Source organism: Lemur catta, chromosome 18 (assembly GCF_020740605.2).
Source record: "Lemur catta isolate mLemCat1 chromosome 18, mLemCat1.pri, whole genome shotgun sequence".
Taxonomy (NCBI): Eukaryota; Metazoa; Chordata; class Mammalia; order Primates; family Lemuridae; genus Lemur; species Lemur catta.
The window spans coordinates 27,343,153-27,370,329 of record NC_059145.1 but is presented as its reverse complement, the minus strand read 5'-3'; the positions used below and the strand labels follow the sequence as shown (position 1 = coordinate 27,370,329).

Sequence of the window (27,177 nt, the reverse complement as noted above, 5' to 3'; positions counted from 1 at the left end):
GCTGTTCATTCATTTAACATCTTTCCTAAAGAACCATGTTAGACTAGCAAAGAATTACTTGACTGAAGATATTTATATGAATTTTAGAATTCTATAACTTCAGGCCAGTAAAAAGAGATTAATGTTCACCTGGAAGGCTATTGGGGGAGAAACCCGCTCTTTTCCCCAGGCCTCCCTTCCTCTATTCAATTCCACAGACTTGCCCCGCCCCCCCCCCCCCCCCACACACACATTGATGTGGTATATGATAGTGGAGAGAATTGTTTTAAGCTCAGTTCTAATATGTGACTGCCCCAATTGGTGCCATCTCACAAGCCTTGGTTCTCTGTTAAAAGAGCACAGTATGAGTTCCTACACTATAGATGTGAGGATGAAGTGAGATAATGCATGTAAAGGGCTTACTGTGTGTTAATACTGGGCACACAGTAAGTGCTCAGTAGATGTCAGTTACTACTGCTGTTATCATTGTCACATGCTCTTGTAACTCGACCTTCAAATCTACTTACTTGACCAAGGTTTTGCACAGTTACAAATTAGAGAACTATTGGGAAATTTATTATATTTTTCATTCTCTTTTAGGCTAACAGTGGAGTGGTGTACTGTAGTCACAATTGGTGGAAAAAAATGGCTTATCCTTCTTTCTCGGCTAAAAGGAGAGGGAGCCTATTTAACCCCCAGTGAAGCCTGGGAAAGATGGGGTCTGAGATGGGTGAACTGTTCACCCTGAAATGGCGAATAAGTAAGGGACGGCTATATTGAACCCACTTAAAGAGATGAGAAGGACTGAATGTTGTGTGGGTATGTAGAAGCTGTCAGAAAACGGAGGCTCCTTGAAAAGTAAGTTAAGACTCCACGTGAGGAGTTCCATGAAGGGTTGGGAAAGCTCTAGGACTGGCTGCAGGAACTGATATCTACCCTTGAAACCTAGGCCAGAGTTGCTGGAGCCGTTCCTTATAATTGGCCTTGGCTTCCTCTTCACTGGTGTGTTTTCAGACATTCACTTGGTACTCAATGGAGTGACTCTGAGAGCAAGTCACTGTAGTTCAGTAGATGCAGAAACCTGGCTGACCTTTGAAGAGGGGGATACCCAGATGCACCATTGAAAAAACAGGTTATGTGGAGTATAGTGTTTCATTCTTAAATTTGTATTGCCAAGGAGAAAGCATGTCAGGGTGAAACCAAGGTGGAACTGGGTTCAGAAGAGAGGGAGTAAACTAGGTACCACATCAATTTGTATTTCTGTAGAATATTCCTGCAGTTGATGTATAACTTTAAAATTTGTAACCGGCCTTTAAAATTTTTGATGGTGGTTTTGCATCTAGGAGAAGAGATTTAGGAAAACATAGGGGACACAAGCATGGCTGCCTACTGGAGACAGCCCTGGAAGGAAAATAAGTGATGCAGCCAGCTGGGTACTTTGGAAAGTATATGCCCAATGACAAGAGGCAGTGCACAACACAGCATCAGCAGCCAGTTATCCCCCTGCAGGAGAGTTGTCCCTGAGGCCAGATTTTTGGGTTTTCCCAGAGAAAACAGGAATTTGGAATTTTATGTGAATCTTAGCAACAAATTCATATTTTTTCCCCCAAGATCACCATGGAAAACAAACAAAAAGTGGGCTATTTTAGGCCTGTGGACTTTGTGTTTGCAGTGCATATCAAAGGATGAGGAGAACAATGCATAACCTGGGAGTTAGGTGGCTCAGCTGAATACACTGCTGATTCTAATGCCAGCCACAGTACTCAACACGTTTTTGTTGAATAAATAAACCAACTAAAAACCTTTTCTTGGTTTTCAGTCTTTTCACGTATAGAATGGAGAGATTGAAGTCAGCCTTCAAAGTTTCACATTTTTTTCCAGCTCTAACTTAGAAGGTAGATCAAAACTCCTTGTGTTGTCTTCCCTGTAGGGCCCATATCTCCAAACCTTTTCCTTCCCTCTCATGCCCTCCTGAAGCATGTAGAGTTTGAGTCACACACTAAAGCTCAATGGTTTGCCTAGAAATGAAGAAGGTTTGAGAAATGAAAGTAAGTTTATATGGTTATGCTTCAAAACATGACTGACTTGGCTTAGCTTGTTTTTTTTTCTTTCCTTTGTCATGGTTAGTAGGTTTTTGCTTGATTGCCACAGACTTGATTAGATAACAAGAGGTGATCCAGATTATGCCTTAAATTTGCAATATAGGCATTCAGTCTTAAAAGGACACAGAAATGTTACTCCTAGAAAATAGCCATTTTCCCTGTAAAAGTCAATATAACACTGCCCAGGTAGCAGTGTGGGCTTCTCTCTGAGGTGAATGAGGGGATTTTTCTGAAGCTTTTGGACGTTCTGCAGTAGCTTCTTTTATAATAAATTCTGGTGATATCTGCACTTTTGCTTTTTAATGCAAAATTTTTTACTATCTTGGGCAAGATTACTTTTGTTGCAGTTATCACAGATCAGTTTAAAAAATTAAGTCCATAAGAAGGGGGATGATTTGTCCTAGAGTCTAAAGGGTTCTTAGAACTCTAGGGAAGCAAGTGCTTTGGGCCTCTGGGGCACTATAACAGGGACAGGAAAGCCCAAGAATTTCCCCACTATTTCCCTCTCTCCATCTCTCTGAGGGTGGGAGGGGGCGTAGGATAATGGGGTTATGTGACCTCTTGGGTCAGATTCACTCTGAGCAGCACATTCATTCTTTCATTCTTTTTGCTGACTGCTTTTTCCTATAGACTGAGAGAGCACTTAGAGGTAGCTTGCAGCCTCAACCAAACTAGACCCTCTTTGTTCCAAATACTAGTTGCAAGGAGAACAAATTGAATGTCTTAGTTTGAGTCATGTGTCTATAGTCACATAGTACAAATATGACTTGGCATGGGGTTGAGAATTACATAGTGCTTAGAAAAAAGGGTCACCATGAGCTAGGTAGCTCCTCTAGAAGAAAGATGTCTTCCATAATCTCCTCTATCCCTTAAAAAAATGAGTAAATAAATTAAATTTATGCTTCTCAGGACTTTGGAGAACATTCAAGTTATGTCTTCTTGTTTCCATTGCCTGTCCTATGGCCGTCATTTAATTTTTTTTTAATTTTATTTATTGTTACACAGTAGATGTTAAATGAATAAAAGATAACACGTTTTATGGTTCTAAGAAAAATTTCCGGGTTTATTTAAAACTATTTCTTTTTAACTATTTCTCTTTCTCTTTGCCAAACAAATTTAAGTTGTTTAGGCTGTTTGGTGTACTGAAAAGGGAACTAAATAGTACCAAAAGCCTGAATTCTAGTTACTGGTGATTTTAATATACCATTGATTTGTGAAGATCAAATGAGAGAATATATATAAGCATATGATAGGGTTTTTTTTTCCCCTTCCAAAGAAAGGTTCCTGACCTCTCTTCTAAGTAGAGAAGTTACTATTTTAAAATGCTTATTTTTAGTAACTGCCACTACCATTTTTCTCTAAGAATCAGATTTCCTGTAAAGCATTTTTGAGGTATGCAGGCTAGTAAACGGTGAATTCTTTTAAAGCCAATACTATCTCGAGGGAGATTTCGTAGTATCCCAAATCTGATGACTTTCTTGGATCCCTTGGAGAAAAAGTTGGGTTATCCAGATGGAAAATTGAAAAATGGCTTGACCTAGTGAAATAAGATCAAGTACAGAGCCTAATCTCATGTCAGTCTTGTTCCACCTCCACCTCCTATCTATTCTTTTGCCATCAGGAAAGTGAATGGCTATCTTGATATAATATCTTTATTGACTGTCTCTATGATGGTAATGTGTGGCTTACTTTTAGTGATTTTGCATAGCTGTAAAATATTTAGGATGCAAAGAATTGAATTTTGGCTCAGGACAGACATGTTAAGCAAGATAGTGGCTTTTATTGGAAGTAAGGCAGAAAAGAAACACTAAAATGGAAATCAGAGAAATTTTTGAAAAGAAAGGAAACTGGGAAGAAATGAGAAATCTGAAGAGAAACATCTGGTTTATAAAGATTATAGGAATGATTTTAAGCATTACCGAATAGCATTTTGTGGGTGAATAAGACACTGTTTTTAAAAGAGAGAGAGAAAGTATATAACCTAGGAATAACTTAAAAGCCAATAAAGATAATTGTGAATAACTGTTCAATATATGGCATAGAGTTTTAGCCACTGACTTGCAGGGATGCTTTAGTAGTAGAATCTCAAGCCACAGAAATACTTGGGTTACCATCATAGAGTATATGAATATAAATAAAAGTTGAACAAAGCTATATTCCCACCACCCAACCTTGGCTTATAGCCAGTGAGGATTATAGGAAGAGAAGTGTATTAGTAGTGAATTTTTCATATGAAATCAGCCTGCTTTGTGTTTTATGCTTTAACAGCATCTGCCCCATAGCCGTGTCATTGCCCATATTTGCTGCTCTTTCTTTTCTGCTGCTTGTCAAACTTGAAAACCAGCTTAATTTCTAACTCTGGATTGTTAATCTCCAGTCTCTTGATTCCTTAACTCACTCTTCCTCCTCAAATTAATTAAAAAGTAGTCACATTTTGCCTGAAATACATAGACATACAACTGTGAATATAATAGTGTGTGTATTTTCCTCATGCTTTTTAGGAAGATGATTTGAATTTTTGTTTCCTATTTGAAGTATTATGAATTGCTTTTACAAACTGCTGAATGATAAAGACAGAATGAGCTCTCCAAATAATAATGTTATTCAGTGCATGTGTGTTTTTTAAATCTGTGATTCTGACAGGTTTCATAGGAGCAGGCTTTCTGAATAGCCATTTTAAAAATTAAGTGAAAACTCATTAGTGGCAAATTACACACAGTGATTTTAATCCCCGGGAGACTGACTCTGTATACATATTGAATAGTCATTTGTTCTTAGTTTATTGTAAATATAGCCAATTAAGTTCATTGTAAAATAAATAAACAAACAAAAACCTGAATTGCATTTGTTGTAAAATTGGTAAAGTGTCTTGAAATTTAACAATTTGACATTTCAAAGCACATATAATAATTTTGGAACATCTGGCAACTAATGAGGTTTCTGATTAGCTTTATCCACAGTTTCATCTCCTTTCCCTTTTTCTGTTTTTGTAGATCTGAACAGAATTAAGAAGAAAGAGCTTCCACAATCATAGCAGATGAAGATCCACTGGTAAATTGATCAGGATTTTTGGCCTGCCCTCCCAAGAAAAGGTAACTGGCTGTTCTGATATAGTGTAGTTTAATAAATGCAATGCTTCCTATTATAGAGTTTAAGTTTTACCAAAGGCGTTAGTTTTAAATATTTAAGGTATCTGAGTAAGATCTCAAATTTTAAATGTAACCCGGAATATGATCTTACTAATGTAAAATGACAGTGATATTATTGGGTGTTTGTTTCTCAACAGGAAAACTGTTAAATAACACCCCCTCCAAATTTGTTAAAATTGCAGGAGGACTTTAGAAATGGATTCCTTCCTTTCTCCCAATCCATACCCTCTTTTTTTTTTCTGGGAAGTTGTCCTAAGATGTGCTCTTGTATTTCTTTCCAGCTCCACTTCCCCTAGCTCCTGTTTTCTTCTCTCCTTGCGTAATGTAGACCCAGCTGCTCAGGGCAGGGAAGATCCTGAGCAAGATTATAAAACAGGCAGGAGTTCTTCAGGCACACTTTCTGGGTCCAGTGCCTTTGCCCAGGTTGCCAGACAGCTCTATGCTAAGGAGCAATCACAGATTGTTACAAAAATAGCAGCCACCATTAATGGGGTTTCTCACTACATGTCTCCCATCATGCATTTACTATTTAGGGAGGAGAGTGGCTAAGTTTCACACAATATGAAAAAGAGGAAATTGCTGGAGAGGAATTTTGATTAAAACAAATGAACAAAAAAATCCTTTTATCTATTTCTGAAAGGAATGAGGTAGCATACAAGGTAAGATGCAGTTTAAAATGAGTCATTGAAGGATAAAACTGAACAGAATCTGAACAGGAAAGACCAAAGAAGTTTCAGCCTCTGGAATTGAACCTTATATTAGGCAACAATGAACCTTACATTAGGCAACAAATGGGATGCCACAGTCAGGTTTCAGGCAACTATAGCAAAAATAGTAACATTTCAGACAACATATATGTTCATCTGCAAAGATAACATTTTTACCATTACTAAACTGAAGCTGGAGCTTCATCAAGGATATGTCAATTCTGTTTAGGTGTTTAACAGAATAAGGGTCTGGGCAGCTATGAAATATCCATCTTCAAAATAGGCCCTTAAAATTTTCTGGCCTACAGCTGAAGGGCCAGCAATGCAGAGGTATCCTTTGGTGATTGTCAAAGTCATCACAGTGGATGATGTTCATTTGTGCCATGTCTGTAAGGTGCCAGAGAAGAGAGAATCAAGGTTTTCCTGTATGGTGGCCAGCCATTGTCAGTGGAGGGATTTGGGAAGAAGGAAACATAGAATGCCAAAGGAGCTCTTTAGTCCATAACTATTTGTTGAGTTTCTACTGTGTGCATTGGGATTGTCTCCGGGACGAAAAAGAGAATAGGAAGTGATTTACGTGGACTACAATTATAACTTATGTTATTGAAGCCACAAGGAAGTCAGTTACTTGTCCCACAAAGATCCAATTATCGAGAAAAGGAGGATTGCCAAGGAAGAAAGGAATTTTTTAATAATGAAAGACATCTTGGGCTGGGCCACTCACGCCTGTAATCCTAGCACTCTGGGAGGCCAAGGCGGGAGGATTGCTTGAGGTTGGGATTTGCAGACCAGCCTGAGCAAGAGCAAGACATCATCTCTGCTAGAAATAGGAAAAATTAGCCAGGCATGGTGCTTCATACCTGTAGTCCCGGTTATTTGGGAGGCTAAGGCGGCAGGAGGATCGCTTGAGCCAGAGTTTGAGGTTGCTGTGAGCGAGGCTGACACCATGGCACTCTACCCTGGGGGACAAAGTGAGACTCTGTCTCAAAAAAAAAGAGACATCTTGTCAAGGAGAATGGGGGAAGCTGCCTCAAAGGCTTTTAAAGGAGGGGCCACCTGCCTTGGGCAGGTCATAGTATAACTAATAAGGGACTACAGGCATTGGCAGGGGCAGATTATGGGGGCTGGTGAGTCTTGGAGTCAGGCAGTCTTCCTAGGGGACTTCAGAATCTCAACTCTTTTGTCTTTCAGAAAATCTACCATTTCTGGGAAACAACTCAAAATGTCAAATAGTTAAGGGAGAGAATTATAAAAAACATAGGAGGTCATTGAAATTTGTTCTTACAGCCAGTTACACTTATGTTTTTTTGATTATTATACCAATGAAAAGATTAATATGCTACCAGGAAGTAAATGACAAGAGAGAAAGGAGAGGAGTCACGAACTCAAAAGTCTACAGAGACCAGAGAGACCAGATAGGTAGGGGAACAAACTGGAACTGTGAGAAACTGTCAAGTTCATGACCAGTCTAAAGTGGAAGCCCCTTGTCAGCACCAACAGATTGTAGGCCTAATATCTATTCTTTCAACAAATATTTATTGAGTACCAACCTACGTGTTATGTTCTCTTCTGGGCACTGGGAATAAATGAGTAAATCAAAGGGACAAATGCCCTGCCATTGAGTTGGCATTTACCTTTTTTATAATTGACAAAAATATATATTTATCATGTATAACCTATTCTTTTGAAATATATATATACTGTAGAATGGCTAAATCAAGCTAATTAACATATCCGTTCCTCTACATACTTATCATTTTTTGGTTGTGAGAACGCTTAAAATCTACTCCCTTAGCAATTTTCAAGAATACGATACATTGTTATTAACTATAGTCACTATGTTGTACAATAGATCTCTGGAACTTATTCTTTCTTTCTAGCTGAAATTTTGTGTCCTTTGACCAACATCTCCCCACCCCAACCTTAACCCCCAGTAACCACCATTCTACTCTCTATGAGTTCAACTTTTTTAGATTCTACATGTAAGTGAGATTGTGTAGTATTTGTCTTTCTGTGCATGGTTTATTTCACTTAATGTAATATCCTCCAGGTTCATCCATGTTGTGGAAAATGACAAGATTTCCTTCTTTTTTAAGGCTGAATAGCATTCCATTGTATACATATACCACATTTTCTTTATCCATTCATCCGTTGGTGGATGCCAAAATTAATTCCACATCTTGGCTATTGTGAATAACACAATGATGAACATGGAGTGCAGATATCTCTGCTTTATACTGATTTTGTTTCCTTTGGATGCATATCTAGAAGTAGGATTGCTGGATCATATGGTAGTTCTATTTTTAATTTTTTGAGGAACCTCCATGCTGTTTTCCATAATGGCTGTACTGCATTTACCTTTTCATAGAGGGAAAGAGTTAAGAGACAGCAAACATAAGTAAATATTACATGATAATAATTCATTAGAAAAAACAGGTTGGGATAAGGAGAATGTTCTTGCTAGAGTGAACAGCCGGTGCAGAGACTTAAAGCAGGAGCCTACCTGGGCTGTGCAAGCAACAGAAAGGAGGAAGCTAGATCTGAGTGAATGACTGGAAGAAAATTGTAGGAAATGAAGTCAGACAGGTAACAAGGCCAGGGTGTATGGCCTCATAAACCACTGAATGGGCCTTGGCTTTTTTTGTGAGAGAAGTGGGACACCATTGGAAAGTTCTGAGTGACTTGATCTGACTTCTGTTTTAATAAAACCACTATGGCAGCTATATTGAAATAGGCTGCAAGGGGTAAAGGTAAAAGCAGTGAGACCAGTTAAACTGTGGCTATTGGCAATACTCCAAGCAAGAGACTATGATATTGTCAGACCTTAAAAATTTTTAAAGTAACTGAAATCTGGACTTTGATGAATTTTTTCTTAAATTTCAAAATGTTAACTAATTTAAGAAAAGAACAGTTTGAGTCAACCTGAATAGGGCTACAGGATTCTGCAATGTGTTGACAGTTTGCTACCTCAGCTATGGAAGTGGTGAAGGAATTCAGAGGAACATGTGGACTTTGGGCTAAGTTGGGGAGGATAAAAGTTGATTTGGAACTAAAATGAAAGATTGACTTTGTTTAGCATATGAGGCTGAAAGAAGGTAAAGATAATGGCATAGAACTCTTCACTATATCCAAAAAAGTGAAAACAACCCACATGCCCATCAACCGATGAATGGATAAACAAATTGTGGTTTATCACACAGTGGAATATTATTTAGCCATAAAAAGGAATGAAGTACTGATACATGCTCCACCATAGATAAACCTTGAAAACATTTTTGCTTAAATGGAAGAAGCCAAGCATAAAAGCTACATATTGTTTGGTTCCCTTTATATGCAATATCCAGGATAGACAATCCATAGAGACAGAAAGCAGATTTGATTTCCAGGGGCTGGGGAGGGTAGGGAGAGAGTGACTGCTTAATGGATATGCGGTTTCCTTTTGGGGCAATGAAAATGTTCTGGAACTAGATAGCCATGTTAGTTGCACTATATTGTGAATGTACTAAATGTCATTAACTTGTACACTTTAAAATGGTTCAAATGGTGAATTTTATGTTATGTGAATTTTTTTTTTGTAAAAGGTAATGGCATTTACCAAAACTTTCAGGGATGTATATTTTATGTCTTGGACACAAGGGGGAGTGATTGGTGATAAAGGTATAAAAAGATCGGGCCAGGTAGTGAAAGATTTTGACTGGCTAAGGAGTCAACATCTTAAGGAGCTATAAAATACAGCAGCATACACTCCATGAAGAAGAAGGAAATTGAAGAGAGGTTGGTGCTTTGGGAATCCCAGCTAAAGAATGGGTTTCAAACAAAGGAAATGGCCTCTGGTTTTACATTTCTGTGTTATTGCTACTCACCTGACAGAGATTTGTGACAATCTCACAAAAATTTATCTTAATATTAATTTAGAGTTTCTTCTTTAAAAAAGAATCCTCGGTATAAAGGGATAATTATCCTTTTTTAAAAAACAATCATTCTGATTATAAAAGTATGTTGTTTAAAAATCTAAACACTATATAATTTGTATGTTAAAAAGCCTCTTCAAGTTTAAAGCATTAAAGCCCCTTGAATTCTTGTACCCCTTGCTTCCCATAAGATATAGTATTATCCAGATTTTGTATGCATAGATTTAGCATCATCGTTATTACTTTTTCACCAAAAATGGGCACATATTTTACATAATACTTTTTGCATAATGCTTTAAAAAACTTTTCTTGGCTGTCTTTCTGCTTCTTTCTTTTGGACCGTTACATTATATGGTATACTTTCATTTGTAAAAACAAAAAAAGCTGAAAAGTAAATGCCACATATCTCTATTAGAAAGAGGATGAGGTATTGTACAATGTAAAATTTCCTAACACTTACTGAGCATTTACTATGTGCTAGGCACTGTTCTAAGCATATTAATTATTGAATCATAACAACCTGGTATGGCAGATACCATCATGGTCTTCCTTTTAGAGAGAAGCTAACTGAGGCAAAGACAAAAATGTCCTGCCAAGGCCCGGAATTAGGTGGTGACAGAGATGGTTTCAGGACCAGCTTTAGCTCTAACTCATCAATCCCATGAGGGACGCTGTGGCTGATGGCATCCAATCTTAGGGCTTTTTCAAGAGAAGGCAATTGGGAATTCTTTTTTTAGAACATTCCAAGTTTTAATGTTGGCTTTAAAACAATATGGTTTTATTGAGATATTCAAATACCACAAAATTACTCATTTAAAGTATATAAGTTAATGATTTTTGGTATGTTCACAATGCTATGTAGCCATCACCTCTATTGAGGTCCAAACATTTTCAGCACTCTTAAAGGAGACCCCATTCCCATTAAGCAGTCACTCCCTCATCCTCCCCTCCCCCAGCCCCTAGAAACCCCTATTCTGCTTTCTGTCTCTGTGGATTTTCCCATTCAGGATAATTAACATAAATGAAATATAATATGTGACCTATTTAGTCTTTCATTTAGCATAATATCTTCAGTTTTATTCATGTTAGAACATGTATCAGTGCTTTGTTCTTTTTATGGCTGAATAATATTATTTGTATGGATATACCACAATTTGTTTATGCATTCATCTGTTGATGGACACATGGGTCATTTCCACCTTTTGGCTATTGTGAATAATGCTGCTAATGAGTATTTGTGTACAAGTGTCTGTTTGACTCTCTGCTTTCAGTTCTTTTGAGTATATACCTAAAAGTGGAATTATTGGAGCATATAGTAACTTTGTGTTTAACCTTTTGAGTAACTGCCAATTTGTTTTCCACAGTGGTTGCACCATTTTATATTCCCACTATCAGTGTATGAGGATTTCAATTTTTTCACATCCTTGCTAGCACTTGCCATTTTATATTCTTTTGTTGTTTAATATAGCCATCCAAGTGGGTGTAAAGTGGTATCTCTCTCTTATGGTTTTAATTTGCATTTCTCTAATGACTAATGATGTTGAGCATCTTTTCATTTGCTTATTGGTCATTTGTTTTGTATTAATCTGCTTTGGAGAAATGTCTATTGAGATCCCTTACCAATTTTAAAAATTGGGTTGTCTTCTTTTTTCAGTTTATTGAGTTGGAAGAGTTCTTTCTACAGACTATGTATGAGTCCCTTATCAGATATATGATTTGCAAAAATTTTCCATCCTGTTTGTGGTCTTTTCACTTTCTTCTTCTTTTTCTTCTCTTTTTTTTTTGGTGGAGATAGGGTCTCACTATATTGCCCAGGCTGGTTTCAAACTCCTGGCCTGAAGTGATCCTCCTACCTCGGCCTCCCCAAGTACTGGGATTACAGGTGTGAACCACTAGTCCTGGCCTGTTCACTTTCTTGATGGTATTCTTTGAAGCACAGCGGTATAATTTTGATGAAGTCCAATTTATCTATTTGGCTGTTTTTTAAGAAGTACCTGGTAAGTCAGATTCCAGTGTACCAATCACCCACTTATGATTGTTGCTCTGCTGCCACTGTCCCAGGGACCTTTTGGAAAAATATTTATGCCTTTCAAAAATACCTGTTTTCTGAAATGGAGAGAGGTGTCAAGCTCTGGAAAACAGGAGAGGCAGATTTCTCACCAGGAGCAATTTTGTTTTGGTGGGAGAGAAGTGGAAAGTGGAGAGAGGATCAAGATCTCCAGGTCCTGAAGATTTTATGTTGGTCAAAAGAGAAAGTATGGGTTAAAATAAAAGGTCAGAAATTTTGCCCTGAGTCATAGATGATGCCATGTAAAATCAGAATGACTGTGAGAGTATAGTTAGTAATTGTGTGTTTCTGGGAAGAAAGGTACATCTAGAAAGTCATTTGGGTTAAGGTCTCACATTTTATATGAGAAATTCTTTATATGTGTATGTACTTAGGGAGAGGGAAGGACAGGACAGGGAACTGTATTCATTCATAAGCATTCATACACATGTAAGTGAAAAAAAATAGTTAAATCTGCAGCCTTTTTACCTCTGTCAAGGAGGATTTTACTTTGGAGGTAGAAAAGGAATGCAAGTTTTTGTGAAACGGTCTGTCCTTTGAGAAGCAGTGCAAACCCAGATAGGCTACTGGATCAGGATGCAAAGAAAGAATGTGGAAAAGTCAGGGGTGGGTGCTGTTTGGCTTTGCTTAGAGCTGGAATTTTGCTGAGGAAAGGAAGAAGAAATGTCTGTGTTGTTCCTTCCCTCTTGTACTAATACACCTGCACTGTTAGTACTTAGAGTTTAGCCTGAAGGCATTTTGCTGATAAGCTTGGGGACCTGTCCACAACACATCCTATGGTTTGTGGGGAAGTGGGTTCCAGGTTCCAAATGGCAGCCTTATGTTAAGAATGCTAACGTTGATCCCTGGGAGACTTAATGTGTATCTCATTGCCACCTTGATTTCAGAGCATATACTTCTAACTCCCAATCCATGAAGTTCTATGATTTAGAGATGGGGATGAGTTCCCATGTGCTTAGTGGGAGGGATGAGGAAAGATTTTGTTAAAAAAGTGGAATTGGAAGAAGGACTTGGTTGAACAGTAGGATTTCAGCCAAGGGAGGGAAACTATTATAGATGGAGTGACCTGTATGAGCAAAGATCGGGGAGCTAAAGGCAGGGGAGCATGTTTGAAGCTCTGATTGGTCATTTCATCTGGACCAGGAGAGAATTGAACACTGTAGAAGTAGTGAAGCTGAGGTGGAAGCAGACTGTAGAGGAATGCAAGAACAGTTTTTATTTCAGCAGTCAATGGGGAACCCCTAAAGTGCAGAGCAAGGACTGACATAACTAAAGCTATACTTCAGAAAGACTGATCTGATAGTATAGTGTGGATAGATTAAAATTGGCACTTACTGTGTGACAAGCATGATGCTAATAATAATAGCTGACACTTACAGTGTGCTTTTGCACTATTAATTTCTTAATGTTTCTCATAGATATCCTTGTTTTATTCATTTTATAAATGAAGAAACAGACACAGAGAGGTTAAGTGACTTCCCCAGAGTTATACAGATAGTAAGTGGTAGAAGTGGGATTCAGCCTGGGCAGATTAGCTCTAGAACCCCTGCTCTTAACTTCTGGGCCCATAGATGGTGATAATAACTGCTGTCAACATAGATGGTGACAGTCACTTCAGTAAAAGCTTTGTCAGTACAAAGGTGACATAGGAAATTATTTTTAACAGTGTGTTTAAGCTTTGCATTTTATTATATGTGAGGCAGTGTACTAGAACTCTAACTATACAGTCACCCTCCTTTTATAGCTGAATGTTGGTCCATCTTTTCCATTCCTTTTCTATAACTTAAACCCTTCTATTTTTTTTTAAAACTAGTTAAGCTAAAAACTGTAAATCAAGATTTCAAATCAAGTTTGTCATAAAACTACAAGTCAATATTAAATCCCTAGAAACATTTGGGCATCATCAATTTATTACCTTTTATGTTATAATTTATTATAATTTATCACCTTTTATATGTGTATTTTTACATTTTTTTCTCTTTTCAAGTAATTTACTATTACTGGCAAATATTGCTTTAAGAGAATTCATACATAGATGCACACATAAGATTAAGAAAACAAACAAAAATTCAAGGCTGTTTAGCAAACAGCCTCATAGAATGAGTGAGTATGTGTACAGGGTAAGTTTTTTTTTTCCCCCTCCTTCCCCTCTCCCCCACTCACTGCGCTGACTGCCCAGGGTAAGTTTTTAAAAAGAGAATTATCCCTAGTCACCTTTAAGTCCCCACTGTTTCAACTATACTTATTATTCCTAATTTTGCATTTGATTGTCAGCAGTTCCAGCCACTGAGCTGATGGATTCAATTTACTCCTTCCACTATTCTCCCTCTACTGGAATACTGATGTATTCATGACAGGCTGTGAAGTATTTCACTAGAAGGAGCACAGTTAGGGAAAGGATACCTCTTATGCAGAATAGAGCCCTGACTCTCTGGAGAAGAAAGAAGGAAAAGAAGAGGTGTGGTCAGAGAAGTGAGAAAGAAAGATATGAACAAAGGCTCAGCCAATTTTAGAAGGATATAAGGAAACCAAAGCCAACACATTCCTAATTAAGTGGATCGGAGTTTCTTGTTACTCAAATGACTTCAGTCATTTGGGGTTGATAATGGAGAATCTCTGTTACCAACCTTATAATTTGCACAGATAAGTATACTATAGTTACTGGTTTTTAGGTTTATTAAAACGTTGTATTGGGACTGGTGGTTTTTTCCAAATAAAAAGGCTTGTGTGGGATCTTTCATCTTAGAAAAGTTTGGGGTAGTTTCATCCTTTTTACATTAAACTAGATTTAAAGACTGAAAAGGTCAGCATTTTTTTTTTTTTTTTTTTGCACATTATGATGCCTTTGGCCTTTAAACAAAGCATTTTGCAAGTGAATCTACTGTGCAAAGAATCCTTTTTGTAAAGAGAGACCTTGTTACACTTGGCACCTACTGGGAACATCCCTAAATTTGGATGGTGAAGTAAGACCATATTTTAAATACATCCTTGGAAGAGATGAAATGTTCAGAATTTGGCAGCATTTTACTTCTGACAGCCCAGTTCTTAAGCCACATACAATCTAATTGGTGGTGACAGCTTTTTCCATAAGAGCATTTTGATGAAATAAATTTTTTCCCCTACTTCTTACTTTTCTCATATCCTCAGCAAAATTACTATCCTGTGTTCATCCTGGTGCCTGCCTAGTAGAGTGTCTGGTATGTGGTAGACTATCAGGAACTATTTGATAAATTGAATGCTCATTACTTAAACCTTATAAAACATGTATCACTTAAGTGTGCAAACAGATAGTGAAGTTCCTCAGAGTTATAAGACACCATCAGAAATATACTGGCAGAAGCACTGATTCATATCATAGAAGGCACACTACTATATTGAAATAACTTACATTAAATGAATATAAATTGTATTAATATAAGAGGATACTTAGTATTTTTTCATTTTAAGCTCATTTTATTTTTCTATTTTTGGGGTGTGGAAGGAGGAGTATTTAGGTAAGAGGTCATCAAATTCTTTATTATGGCCTGGTTAGTAAAACTAAGTATTTGGGTTTCTGTTGTACTCTTGTTTGTAAAGTGTTCTTTGTGTAATAAATACTTTTAAATTTGAATATCAGATGCACTTTCTCAGCTTGCAGTTTTGACTTTTGTTGGTGACTCATTCTGACTATTAGAAAACCCAAAACAACTAAGGATATCAGAAAATGCCATTTCTAGAAGGAGCTAGGACTTTTTTATGGGTGAAGAAAGAGTGTGGTTAAATGCGTTGGCTACAGCAAAAAAGAATTGATTAGGGAGGTGCCAGGAATTGTCTCGTCAATCTCTTGTTCCCACATTCTCTTCAATTTGGTAGTAAATTTCCTAGATAAGGATTGAGCTGAATTGCTCAGTGTGATATGACACTTATCTGTAGTGTTTATGAGATACCTACGACAATGTCTGGCACCTAGTTGGTATTCAATAATTGATAGCTACTATTAGTAATAATTTCTCTTAGTAACTGTCATAATGCTAAGAGGATACTTAGCATTTTTCATTTTAAGCTCTGTTTTATTTTCTTTATTAAACCAATCAAAAACTTTGAAGGAAAAAAAAAAAGAGGTAGCAAGTAGGAATTAGGACAGAAGTTGAAGTATTGTAAATGGTTAGCTTGATCCCCATTGGCTAGAAGTCATATTAGTGAATCTTGAAATATTAATATATAAAAAGAGGGAAATCAAGCAATGTTTTGAGGAAGTGGGACAGTACTTCATGTTTGCCATTCTTCCCCGTTTTTGTTCGTAATCTGAATTTTCAGGGATTTTCAAGAGCTATACTCAACAAGCAAGCTCCCTTTTTCAGCCATTATGGCTGGAAGACCCCATTTCTTTTCAATGGCAGCTCCAAATTAAGTTAAAATCCAACTTTTTATTTATCTTAAATGTAGAATTTCAAAATTCAGAGTAAATTAATTGTGTACTTTAGGGAAAGAGAGAGGTTGGGTGTTATAGTGTAATTATTCTGATTTTGCAGTGATTCAGAATGAATGAAATATTGAAAATCTGCACTGAGGACATCTAAGCTATGTTAAGAGTTAAGGAAGGAACCCTATTTTTGTCAAGGGAATTATATGTTTTACCCATGCATTTTTCTCACTGATACTCTTATGTAGGAAGTTAAAGCTTTAGAAATGATCTTTAAAAATTAAATCCTTCCAATCATTTCTAGTTATTTTCATAAGGACAGGAAGCATCCATAGTTTTACTTTTTTAAAATGTTTTTATCTTTTATTTATTTTTATGTTTTTATTTTTTTAGAGATGGTTTTGCTCTGTTGCCCAGGCTGAAATGCAGTGGCATGATCATAGCTCACTGCAGCCTCCAACTCCTGGGCTCAAGGGATCCTCTTGCCTCAGCCTCCCCAGCAGCTAGTACTAAAGTCGCATGCCACCATGTCCAGCTAAATTTTTTTTTTTTTATAAGTAGGGTCTCACTATGTTGCCTAGACTGATCTTGAACTCCTGGCCTCAAGCGATCCTCCTGCCTTGACTCCCAAAGTGCTGGGATTACAGGTGTAAGCCACCGCACCTGGCCTATAGTTGGCACTTTTTGTACTTGTTTGCATGCAATCCAGGAAAAACTTTACACACTTGTTTCTAATTCTTAAAATAAAAATTCGTGTGTGTGTGTGTGTGTGTGTGTGTGTGTGTGTGTGTGTGTATATATATATATATATATATATATATATATATATAACTTTTAATTTTGAACCCCAAACCTTTTCTCCCAGAGTCCTGCGTTATGTTTTGGTTGCAATAACATTTCTTTATTAATTTTTGTACTTAGTTAAACATATTTGTGTCTCTGCAATTTGGACTTTGTTTCTTGGCCACTTTTGTCACACCAGATGTTTGAGATTAAAAAAAACAAACGCGCCGCCTCCTTCTCATCTAGTCAGAGAAAGCACCTGTAAGCAAGTAAGTAGCTTTGACACATTATAGGAGTGCATTATAGGAGTGCTGATATCACTGCAGTGTCAAACATGATGATCAGAACTACTGTTTTTATTTTACCATCTTTAGCATATGACTTAAGCAAAAGCTCTCTGTGTGTCCACATGTCTGTGTGTGTGTTGGGGAGGGGTGCTAAGTTTTGTAGGCCAATGCTTGATTTAGTGAACAAAATCTGACCAAAACCAGCATCTTCTAAACGTATTTTCTAGGAATTCTGTATATTCTCCTAAGCCCTGGGTTCTCACCCTACCAGAAAAAAGACCCTACCCGAATAAAGAGGGAAAGACTAACAACTCGAGTTAAGACTGAATCAGATTTTAAAATGGCAAGATATTTATTTTCGAGGTGAGTGAATCACTTCCAGGAGCAATGAAAGGGGAAATACAGAAATTTGAGGTAGTACCTCTAAAACATGTAAACGGATTAGAGTTCATCTCAGTCTGTTTCTCTCGCCTGTACTCTTTCTTACACTGATTTCATGGTCCCTTCTTTGCTGGACAAGAAGTTTAAATCTCCCGGGTGCACACTGTGACCTTCCAGTTGTGCGTGCGGGGGCATATATGTGGGCAGCATTACGTGCGCACTGGTCTTTGGGCTGACACCTGGGCGAACACCTGGGCGGCATTTCCACGCCTGCCGGTGGTTTCCTGCGTGCCAGGCGTCCGGTCGGCGGCGGCTTCCCATTCATGCTTTTGACAACTCTGCGGCTGCCTGCGAGCTTTGAGAGAAATGCCCCTTGCACCATCCCCTCTAGTCCCGGGCCCCGGCCCCAGGTGGGAGGGCTCGACTGGCGACGACACTCGGTGGTGCCCTAGGGCCGTTCGTCCGGCTCCTCCATAGGTGGCTGCGTTTCCGACTTCGCCCTGGCTCCACTCCGGGGGCTTGACGTGCAAACTTCGCCCGAGCGAGCCGAGAGGGAGGGACCGGCGAGGGGGAGGAGGCGGCGGGAGGCGCCTCCGCTTAAGGGAGCCGGCCGGGCGCCGCCGCTGGGACGGACGCGCGGACGGAAGGAAGGAGCGGGGCCGCCAGGCCGGGCCCGGGGATGCGAGCGGCCGCAGGGTGGGCAGCCAGAGGACCGAGGGTGCGGCTCGGGCCTCCCCGCCACGGGCTACCGGGGTGGAGCGCGGGGTTGGACCGGGTCCGGTCCTGGCGCCGGCCTCCACGCCGGGTCCTCCCGGCTGAGGCAGGCAGGGGACCCAGCGCCGCGGTGGCGGCCCGTCCCCTCCCCCGAGGGGCCGCAGGAGTCGAAAGCGAAAGCAAACCCGCGCCGCGGACTTTGCCCCCGCGGCTGGCGGTGGCCCAGTAGCAGGCGGCCGGGGGGGGGGAGGCCTGGGCGGCCGGGGGGCGCTGTCAGCGCGCCCCACCCGGCCCGCGGGCCGCGCACGCCGCCGGAACTCCCCGGCGCCTCCTTAAATGCGGCCCCCGCGCGACTCTTTCCCCCCTTTTTTTGTTACATTGTAGGAGCGGAAAGAATGTCGGAGCGGGCCGCGGATGACGTCAGGGGGGAGCCGCGCCGCGCGGCGGCGGCGGGCGGAGCAGCGGCCGCCCGGCAGCAGCAGCAGCAGCAGCAGCAGCAGCAACAGCAGCCTCCGCAGCCCCAGCGGCAACAGCAGCCGCCGCCGCCGCGGCGCCTACGGCCGGAGGACGGCGGCCCCGGCGCCGCCTCCACCTCGGCCGCCGCAATGGCGACGGTCGGGGAGCGCAGGCCCCTGCCCAGTCCCGAAGCGATGCTGGGACAGTCGTGGAATCTGTGGGTCGAGGCTTCCAAACTTCCTGGGAAGGACGGTGAGTATCTCCGCCCTCCTCTTCGCTACGCCCCCAACTTCCCTCTTCCTCTTACCCGTCTCTTCCCCTCCCCCCGTGCCCCTGTCCGGCGACCCGCCCCCTTGGGGGTCAGAGATGCTATCGTTCGCTGGGTTGCGGAACGCGGAGGTGCTCACACCTACCCGTGCGTGCGTGAGCGTGCGTCACACTCCCGGCCACTGACCTGCCTCTCCCCTCCTCCTGTGTGTGTATATCTCCTAGGGACGGAATTGGACGAAAGTTTCAAGGAGTTTGGGAAAAACCGCGAAGTCACGGGGCTCTGTCGGGAAGGTGAGTCCAGCCCCCCTGATGAAGTTTGTGCGAACCCCTAGGAAGTTTCCTTGCTGCTTCACCAGGGCCAGGGACTTAAGCCCACCTAACCTACTCCCTCCCCCACCACCACTTGAAGATGTTGCCTGAGATGAGGGAGCAGCGGGGAGGAGAGAGCATTTGGAAAATCTAGTTTGGGGGCTTCCTGTAATGGGGAGCATCCAGGAACCCTTCAGTGGAGGCTAGGAGAGATGCAGCATGAACAGCATTGCTTGGTGATGAGCTCTGGAAACCAGCGGGGAGTTTAACCTACATCCCTTTAGATCTGACTCCGTTTTGGAGAAACACAAGTGGAGGAAGACATTTTCAGTTTTGGTGACATTTACACGAATGGTTAGGGAATGATGAAAAGGAAACCTTTCTACTCGAAATTTTCTGTTGGGCATTCATAGTTAATTTTGAACTTAAAGATGCTTTACCTGTGCAGCCTAATTTTGTGGGATTTAAGATACAAGTTTAGGATGCTACAAAAGGATCTTCACAACTGAGGAGTGCAGTTGGTCAGATTTTTTTGTGAGCTGCTAACCTGGGAGTGGGGATGGAGGGAAGCCAGAATTTTATATGGTGAGCCTTTACTGCCCAGAGCTTGTGAAATCAGAGTCTTAATTATTGGTTAGTTTTAAGCTGTTTGGTAAAAGGATGCTTTAGGGAAATATCTGTAACTAAAGATGTGCCTCCAAATTAAAGTCAGGCCAAGTATCTGGAAACTGTTAGACTTTTCCTTGAGATGTTCTTTTTCTTTGAAAAGTCAGCCTTTGCTATCTAATGCCTGCAACAGGTCTGGGCACACTGTAGTCAGAAAGGACTTTTCAAGTTCAATGGACTTAGGCTCTGTTTCAAGTTATTCTTTCAGTAGTAGTAAGGACAAGACTTTGAGTGAAGTTTGATACCCAAAATACTGAGTTTATTATTCCCCGATACAATTTTATTTCTCACTGTAGTCATTTATTTTGGCACAAGTTTTGTCTAGGACCCAAGAATAGGTAGAACCTTGGCAACTGGAACATTTTTAAGTCCAGAGTTGCCTCATTGTTACTGTGTCCACGTTTCTTGTTTTTCACACCTGTCTTTTCTTCACTTATGCTCTTTTAGTTTTTTGAATGGGCCACTTGTTGGCCTCTTGGCACTGGGAGGAAGAGTAATACCAGTGGCAGCTCTATGAGAGTTTCCAATTGGAACAGATTATAGAGCAAATTGGTTGATTTTTAAAATGAGAACTGCTGTTTGAGAGCAAAGGAAAGAGAGGGAAAGCACAGGACTTGTTGGCGATGTTGCAATAGAAAAAATCAGTTGTTAGTCCGGTTTTAGTGTTGAATTGGCAGCCTGCCTGGGCTTAAAAAATTAAAATCACTAGGTGGCAACTCTCATAGGAAGCAATTGGAATAGGGCTTTAGAAGACCTGACCCACTCTTATTCTTAGTTTTCATTCTCTGGGTATATATACGTTTCCAATAAAGGGCTTCTAAATCTGTGTGAAAACAGAATGTTAATTATTGGGGACTCTGCTGTAAAGGATGATTAAGTGTATTAGTGTTTCACTGAGTGCCTTGTTCTGGACTGAGACCCAACCAAATTTGGTGGACTGGACTCAGTTTTGTATTCTTTTTTGTTGGGACATATTCTTCAGGTTTTCCCTTGAAGACCTAAGACCTCTTAACTATCTCCCTGAGCCCCAAAGTGATCATGGATCAGGTTGCTTGTGCTTCTGACCTATCAAATTATTAGTGTTCATTAGAGGTGCCTTTTTTTTAAGCTGCTCTAACCATTTAGAGGATACTGTAGCTGCCAGGTCATCTGCAGCTCATGCCTGTCTGTTTGAGTACAGACTGAAGTTTTAAATTCAGTCAGCTCTATTTGTTTGTGACTTTGTGGATTTTCTGGGGCAATTTTAAAAGCTTGAGGACTTTCAGCACTCAGTGGACCTTCATGTTCTCCTAACAGTGCATGTCAGGAGGCTTCAGAAATGAAAATACATTTAATATTATCAAAATTTATTAGACCATTATTCATTGTCTTTGGTTAAGATTATATCCTACCAAGAAAAGATGTTTGGGAGTTAAATTTGTAGTGATTCCTCTTGTCAAAGAGATTAAATTGAGAAGAAATATGTAGATAAATTGATTGTATGAATGAAGCACTGAATATCAGAAACTCCTCATCTTGGGAATATGCACCTGACTTGAATTCCCCAGTTTGCAATTGTGTACCTAGGGGTTAGAAAACCTAGATATAAGAGAAAGTTGTTTAATCTTGCATTAGATGGAGAACATCTCTCTGAATATACTTTCCCTCTTTGGAAAAGCAAATGATAATTCTACCTACTTTCTAAGGTTATTGTAGGGGTTGAAATTAAATTAGATAACGTGTGTAAAATGACTCAGTACACACTAATTCCTTTCAACCCTTTCAACTAGTGATTACGTTAGGCCTGACTTCTTAAGTTGATATTTCTAGGTCAGGTTTTTTTAAACCCGTAACCTTTGAATAGGTCATAGTTCCCCTGAAATTACATGCAAAATAATTTTATATGTCCATTTTCTAGAGCAAATGTCCACAGGTTCTCTTGGACTAAAGGATCATTTACACATCCCCACCACCAAATTTCAAAATTGCTAAGCTAGGCTCTCCTTTTTTTTTTTCCTCTTGTCATTTACTTTGGCCAAATCCTTCCTGGCAAGACTACTTAAGGGTTAATGCTGTGGAAGAAGGTTGGAACTATTGATTTAGATGGTAGGGAGATTATTTGTGGTTTAGCTAACAAATCATCCCTCTTCTTCCTTTTAGCACAGGTGGGAAAATGTTGGCATAAAACTTCAGTTATCTTTCAGAGATCAGCCTATTTTTCATTTGCATTCTCATATTTTTATTGCCTTTTTTCCCTATAATTTTTAATGTTAGCTAATAGCATAATTGATATTGGTGGAAAGAGATTGATAATACATTTTGACTTTTTTGAAATGACTTAACTCAAAAGACAAATTGCCTTTTTTCCCCAAGGTGATTTCACAAATTCTGGATTTATGAAATTTAACAAAATCATGTTTAGATTGAATTAATTGGTATGAATAACTGATTAGGGTTTCTATATTAGTGCCTGAACATATAGGGATCCTTACAAAATGAAAATATTAAATGCCTTAATTTTACAGCAAATTTTAAAAATTATATGGTGTCATTGTGGGAGTCAACAGTGGAATTGAAAAAAATGACATTTTCTTTGGGAAGCCATCCATAACTTCTCTAAATCCATTTGTTGTAGTAAGATATCCTATACTTTTTCTTCCTCTACTCTACCTGTTACTATTTGAAAGTATGCATTATGTGATGGTCCTTCTTTAGAGTATAGGTTCCCTGAGGGCAGAGCCATTGTTGACCAAGGCGTATTCAGCTCCTGCACACTTTTGTGCTCCATAAATATTTGTCCCCAGAAAGAATCAATTAGGCTACTACGAAGGTTGAACTGAGTCACTGTAGGGTGAATGGTTCAAAGGACCAATTTTCCCTTCTGTTGTGACTCTAAAAAGAGAAGGTACCTATTCTGTGTGTGTGTATATGTAAATCAGTCCTTTATGGCCTTAGGGATGCCAGAGGCTGTCTTTCAGCACTTCCTGTTGCTCTGTCCTGTGTTTAGTGATCCATTTATACATTCCAGAAAGGGTGCAGACAGGACACCACCTCTCTTATCTCTGATATTTAGGCAAGGAAGTAGACTGGCAACCCAGGGTGATACCCACACTTGATGACAGGTGATTTCCCTTTCATAACAGGGACATAATTGAGCCTGGGGCAAGATGGAATAGTGGTTGGTTGGCACCCACAGGCAATTAGGTTTACAAAATAAAAAAAGGCAGACTAGGGAGGTGGGTAGCCTCTGTCAATGTAGACTGAGTCAACACAACAATAGCACCTTTTTTCTTTCCTAGGGGAAAAAATGGTTCATAGTCAGTTAATGGAAATCAAATAGGTGTTTGTGTGAAGTACTCTGCTATTAAAGGTACTACATTGTAGGCATAAAACTCTCTCCCTGAGGTAGAGAGCATTTCTCTCTATTTTTCTCTATGGTTTCTCTTATCTGTTTTTCTCTCCAAGTTTTGAAACATACAAAAGTAGAGAAAATATTTTAATGAGTCTCCTTGTATCCATCACACAGCTTCAACAACTAGTGAGTCATAGCCCAATCTTGCTTCATCTCTACTCTGCTCCCCACAGTGAATTATTTTGAAGAATGTCCCAGACATCATATCATTTCTTTTGGTGCTCTTTTTTCTGCTTACATGGACTTCAACTTTTCTTTAAATGGAGCCTTTATGTGTACTGCACCTTTCTTTTGAGGCAATCCAGGCTACCATTTCTGATCCTCTCTGTGAGTGTGTAAGGGTTCTGCAGATGGCAGTGCTTTCAGTTTGCTTTCATCTTGAGTGGAGATCTAAGCCAAGCCTCAGACAGGAATCAGTGAGATCTACGTTCCCTGCTTCAGAATCACCTGGGTACTTGTTGAACATTAGTGCACATTTAAGTAGCACTCAGGTGATTTATTTGCAGGTCACCCTCACCTGAGAAACACTTCCGTAGATGAGCGTCCGTGCTGCTCTGATGGTGGGCAGTGTCCTTGCTGACATCTCCTGTGCATGATTCCCTGCTTGTAAGATCTGCATTAACCCATAGGTGAAGGAGCACCTAGAGACCCTGACAGACACTGCTATAGAAGGGATTCTTTTCCCAGTTGTGGCACCTTTGATATTCTAATCAAAATACAACCTCTGGGCCAAATCCTGCCCAATGATTGCTGAATGGTTGAAATAAAAACTCAAAAGGGGAAGATTTCATGACTCATGAAAATTACGTAAAATTTAAATGTCAGTGTCCATAAATGAAGTTTTATTAGAACCTAGCCATGGACATTCATTTACTTGTCTATGACTGCGTGCTGTATACAATGAACAGCAGAGTCGAGTAGGTACAACAGAGATGATATGGCCCACCAAGCCCAACATACTTACTGTCTGGCCCTTCATAGGAGAAGTTTGCTGACCAGTGTTCTGATGATTTCCTCAGTTGATAAAAGGAAACTCATTCTGTGCACTGTGATTCTAGTACTGCTTTTTTTATTCTTCTTTTTTTCTTTTGCCAATTTCCTAAGAACTGGAATCTAGTACTCCTTGAACTTTCTATTTTGAAGGGGAGACACTTCAAAATAATAAAATTCATTACTCTTAAACCAAGGGTTTATTCAATATTGAAGTGTCTTTAGCTAAAAGGAAATATATGGAGACAGAAATGGTTGCATGTAAGGTTTCTTTGTCCGCTCTTGTCAATTGCTGCCACTTTTTTATGGTGTACACCTGCTTTAGGGCAGTTCCTATACAGAGCATTAACAGAGCAGTTATTGCCCTAGCTTGCAAGAGCCGTGCACCATGGGGATGGTGCTTGGGTTTTATTAAGCCCCTGTGTAGTAGGTAAAGAGGAGGAAGAGTCCAGAACTTTTGTGGGATTTTTATCCAAATTTTTTAGAATCTCTACCCTTGAGCTGGCTTAAAGAAGCCAAAGCCTTGTTAGAGGTCTTAGAAATTGTAGGAGGGATTCATCAGGAAACAAATCTGCATTTTGATTGAAGAAGGAGGCAGACAGTGTCCTTTAGATACCATTATCTTAACAATTTTGTGTTTTCTAGAAAGTGCAATACCTGACACAATTCATGCTGCATTTCTAAACCCTCAAGGCTTCACAGTTTGTGGAAACTATGCAAATGTTACCTGTAGTAGGATGGGGTTCCCAAGCTATGTCCCACTTACAGTTTTGGTTGGTTCTTATAAACTGTAATCTAAGAAGGGAAGTATGAGGAATTTACGCATCATATGGAGCAAGATCTATCTGTGATGTAGTCTCATTTCTTCTTTATAATGGCATCCTTATGTCAACATGTCCTTATGTCCTGATATTTGCATCTCAGAATATATATGTGGACAGCTCAAGTTTGCTGGGTGCTTTTACTTTGTCCCAGCATATGTTTTACTTTAATCTTCATGGCAATACTATGATCTAGGTATCACCATTATCTCCATTTCACAGATGAGAAAACTAAGGTTCAGAAAAGTGAAGTAATTCGCCAAGATCACAAAACATGTAAGAGGCCCTATAACCCAGATCTGTCTTGACGCCTCAGCTCACATTTTTAACCACTCTGCTATGCTTAGCCCATCCAGAATGCATATCCATTTTTCGTGAGCTTGAGCATGTTACCCTAACCTTTTTTCCTTATCCTTGGCTAGAAATACTGACCTTTACAAAAAAAAAACAAAACTTTCTTTAAGTAAAGATGTCAGAGCCTTTTTCTTGCTGTGCCTTACAGCAGTCTATATGTTGTATTTAGCTCTTCTTTTATAAAATCTTTTCTTTGAGGGGGAGGGGAAGTGTGTGCAGTTTGCATTAGAAGTAATTGGCTTTTAAAAAAAAGATTAAATGAAAGCTAAGGTTGCAGTAGATAGCAAACACAATCATCTGGGATTTGTGCCATTAAAAAAAAATCCTTTAAAAAGGGAGAAGTAAAATTTCACTATTTAAATAGCATTTCAGTGCAAGATTGCTTTTAATCACATTGATATTCAAAGTTTATGGCAGTAATAAATGTGCCCCTCTGATTATTAAAGTATTTTTTGATTGAAGTTCTGAGGAGAAAAAGAAGCCTGTTAGTAGACTTAACGGTTGGAGTTACTGTACTTTTGAGAGAAAGGCAGAGGGTTACATTTATATTCATCTTGTACAGCAGGGATTATTATAAATGAGCAAAAGAAGAATGGTTTTTGCATTTCAGCCACTCATAACATAAAACTAGATTAAGTATTCTTGTTCCTCTTTGTAATAAAGACCCTGCTAACATGAAATGCCTTTTCTCTCATATGTAAGCATTTGGCAGTGAAAAACTAATAGTTCATTATCAATTAGATTCATAATCTTAAAATAGGAACTATTCCCCTCCCACATTATACAGATGTTTTCTATAATCCACTCCACTTTCTATACTCCACTAATGTAATAGAAAAAAAAAATAATAGTGCTTTTAACCAGTGGTCCCCAGGCTTTATATTTCCATCCAGAAATAATTTGGGGACCCCAGACATAGGGTTGCTAGCATTTCACATACATTCTCACCATCATAAAGTATGAGAACCGCGGTTTTGGAATAAAGGACAGATCTTTAAATTTGAAAAGGTTTAGCTTTAGGAAAGACTTACTGCATTATTTTTATTTTTCTCATTTTGTTGTGGACTTCTCAGAGATCTATTTTGGTGTTTGAGAACCACAGCTTTAAATAATTTTTTCGACCAGGGAACCTTGTTTCTGTATGTTATTAGTATGTGTTATGCAGAAAGGAGGTTCCACATAGTAATTTTGAAAAAGTCACCTTTACATGGAGGGAGTATTGGGAACTCCAGTTGTAGAGTTAAGCATGGGTTCAGATCTCACCTCTGGTAGGTGAGTGATTTGAAAAAAATTACATAGCTTCACCAAGCCTCAGTTAATTTATATGTTAAATGGGAATATAATGATAGTACCTCATGGTGGTTGGAAGGATTAAATGGTATAATGCAGGTTATCAGTAATCAAAGCGCAGTATTATAAGCATGTCTCTAATCAAGT

At 39.5% G+C, this 27,177-nt stretch overlaps 1 protein-coding gene across 7 annotated transcripts in view; it reads left to right on the top strand.

Moving 5' to 3' along the window:
- The window catches only part of ATXN7 (ataxin 7), a 130,713-nt gene that overhangs the window by 25,864 nt on the left and 77,672 nt on the right, over positions 1 to 27,177 (top strand). For 5 of the 7 annotated variants that reach the window (XM_045530694.1, XM_045530693.1, XM_045530699.1 and 2 more), the window contains 3 exons: positions 5,075 to 5,173; positions 18,868 to 19,191; positions 19,432 to 19,500. In XM_045530694.1, the coding sequence (XP_045386650.1) occupies positions 18,879 to 19,191; positions 19,432 to 19,500 (382 nt within the window). In that variant the 5' untranslated portion in view covers positions 5,075 to 5,173; positions 18,868 to 18,878. Of the gene's footprint in view, positions 1 to 5,074; positions 5,174 to 18,393; positions 18,488 to 18,867; positions 19,192 to 19,431; positions 19,501 to 27,177 lie in introns of those variants that run through there. The other 2 variants (XM_045530696.1, XM_045530698.1) reach the window with 2 other exon arrangements.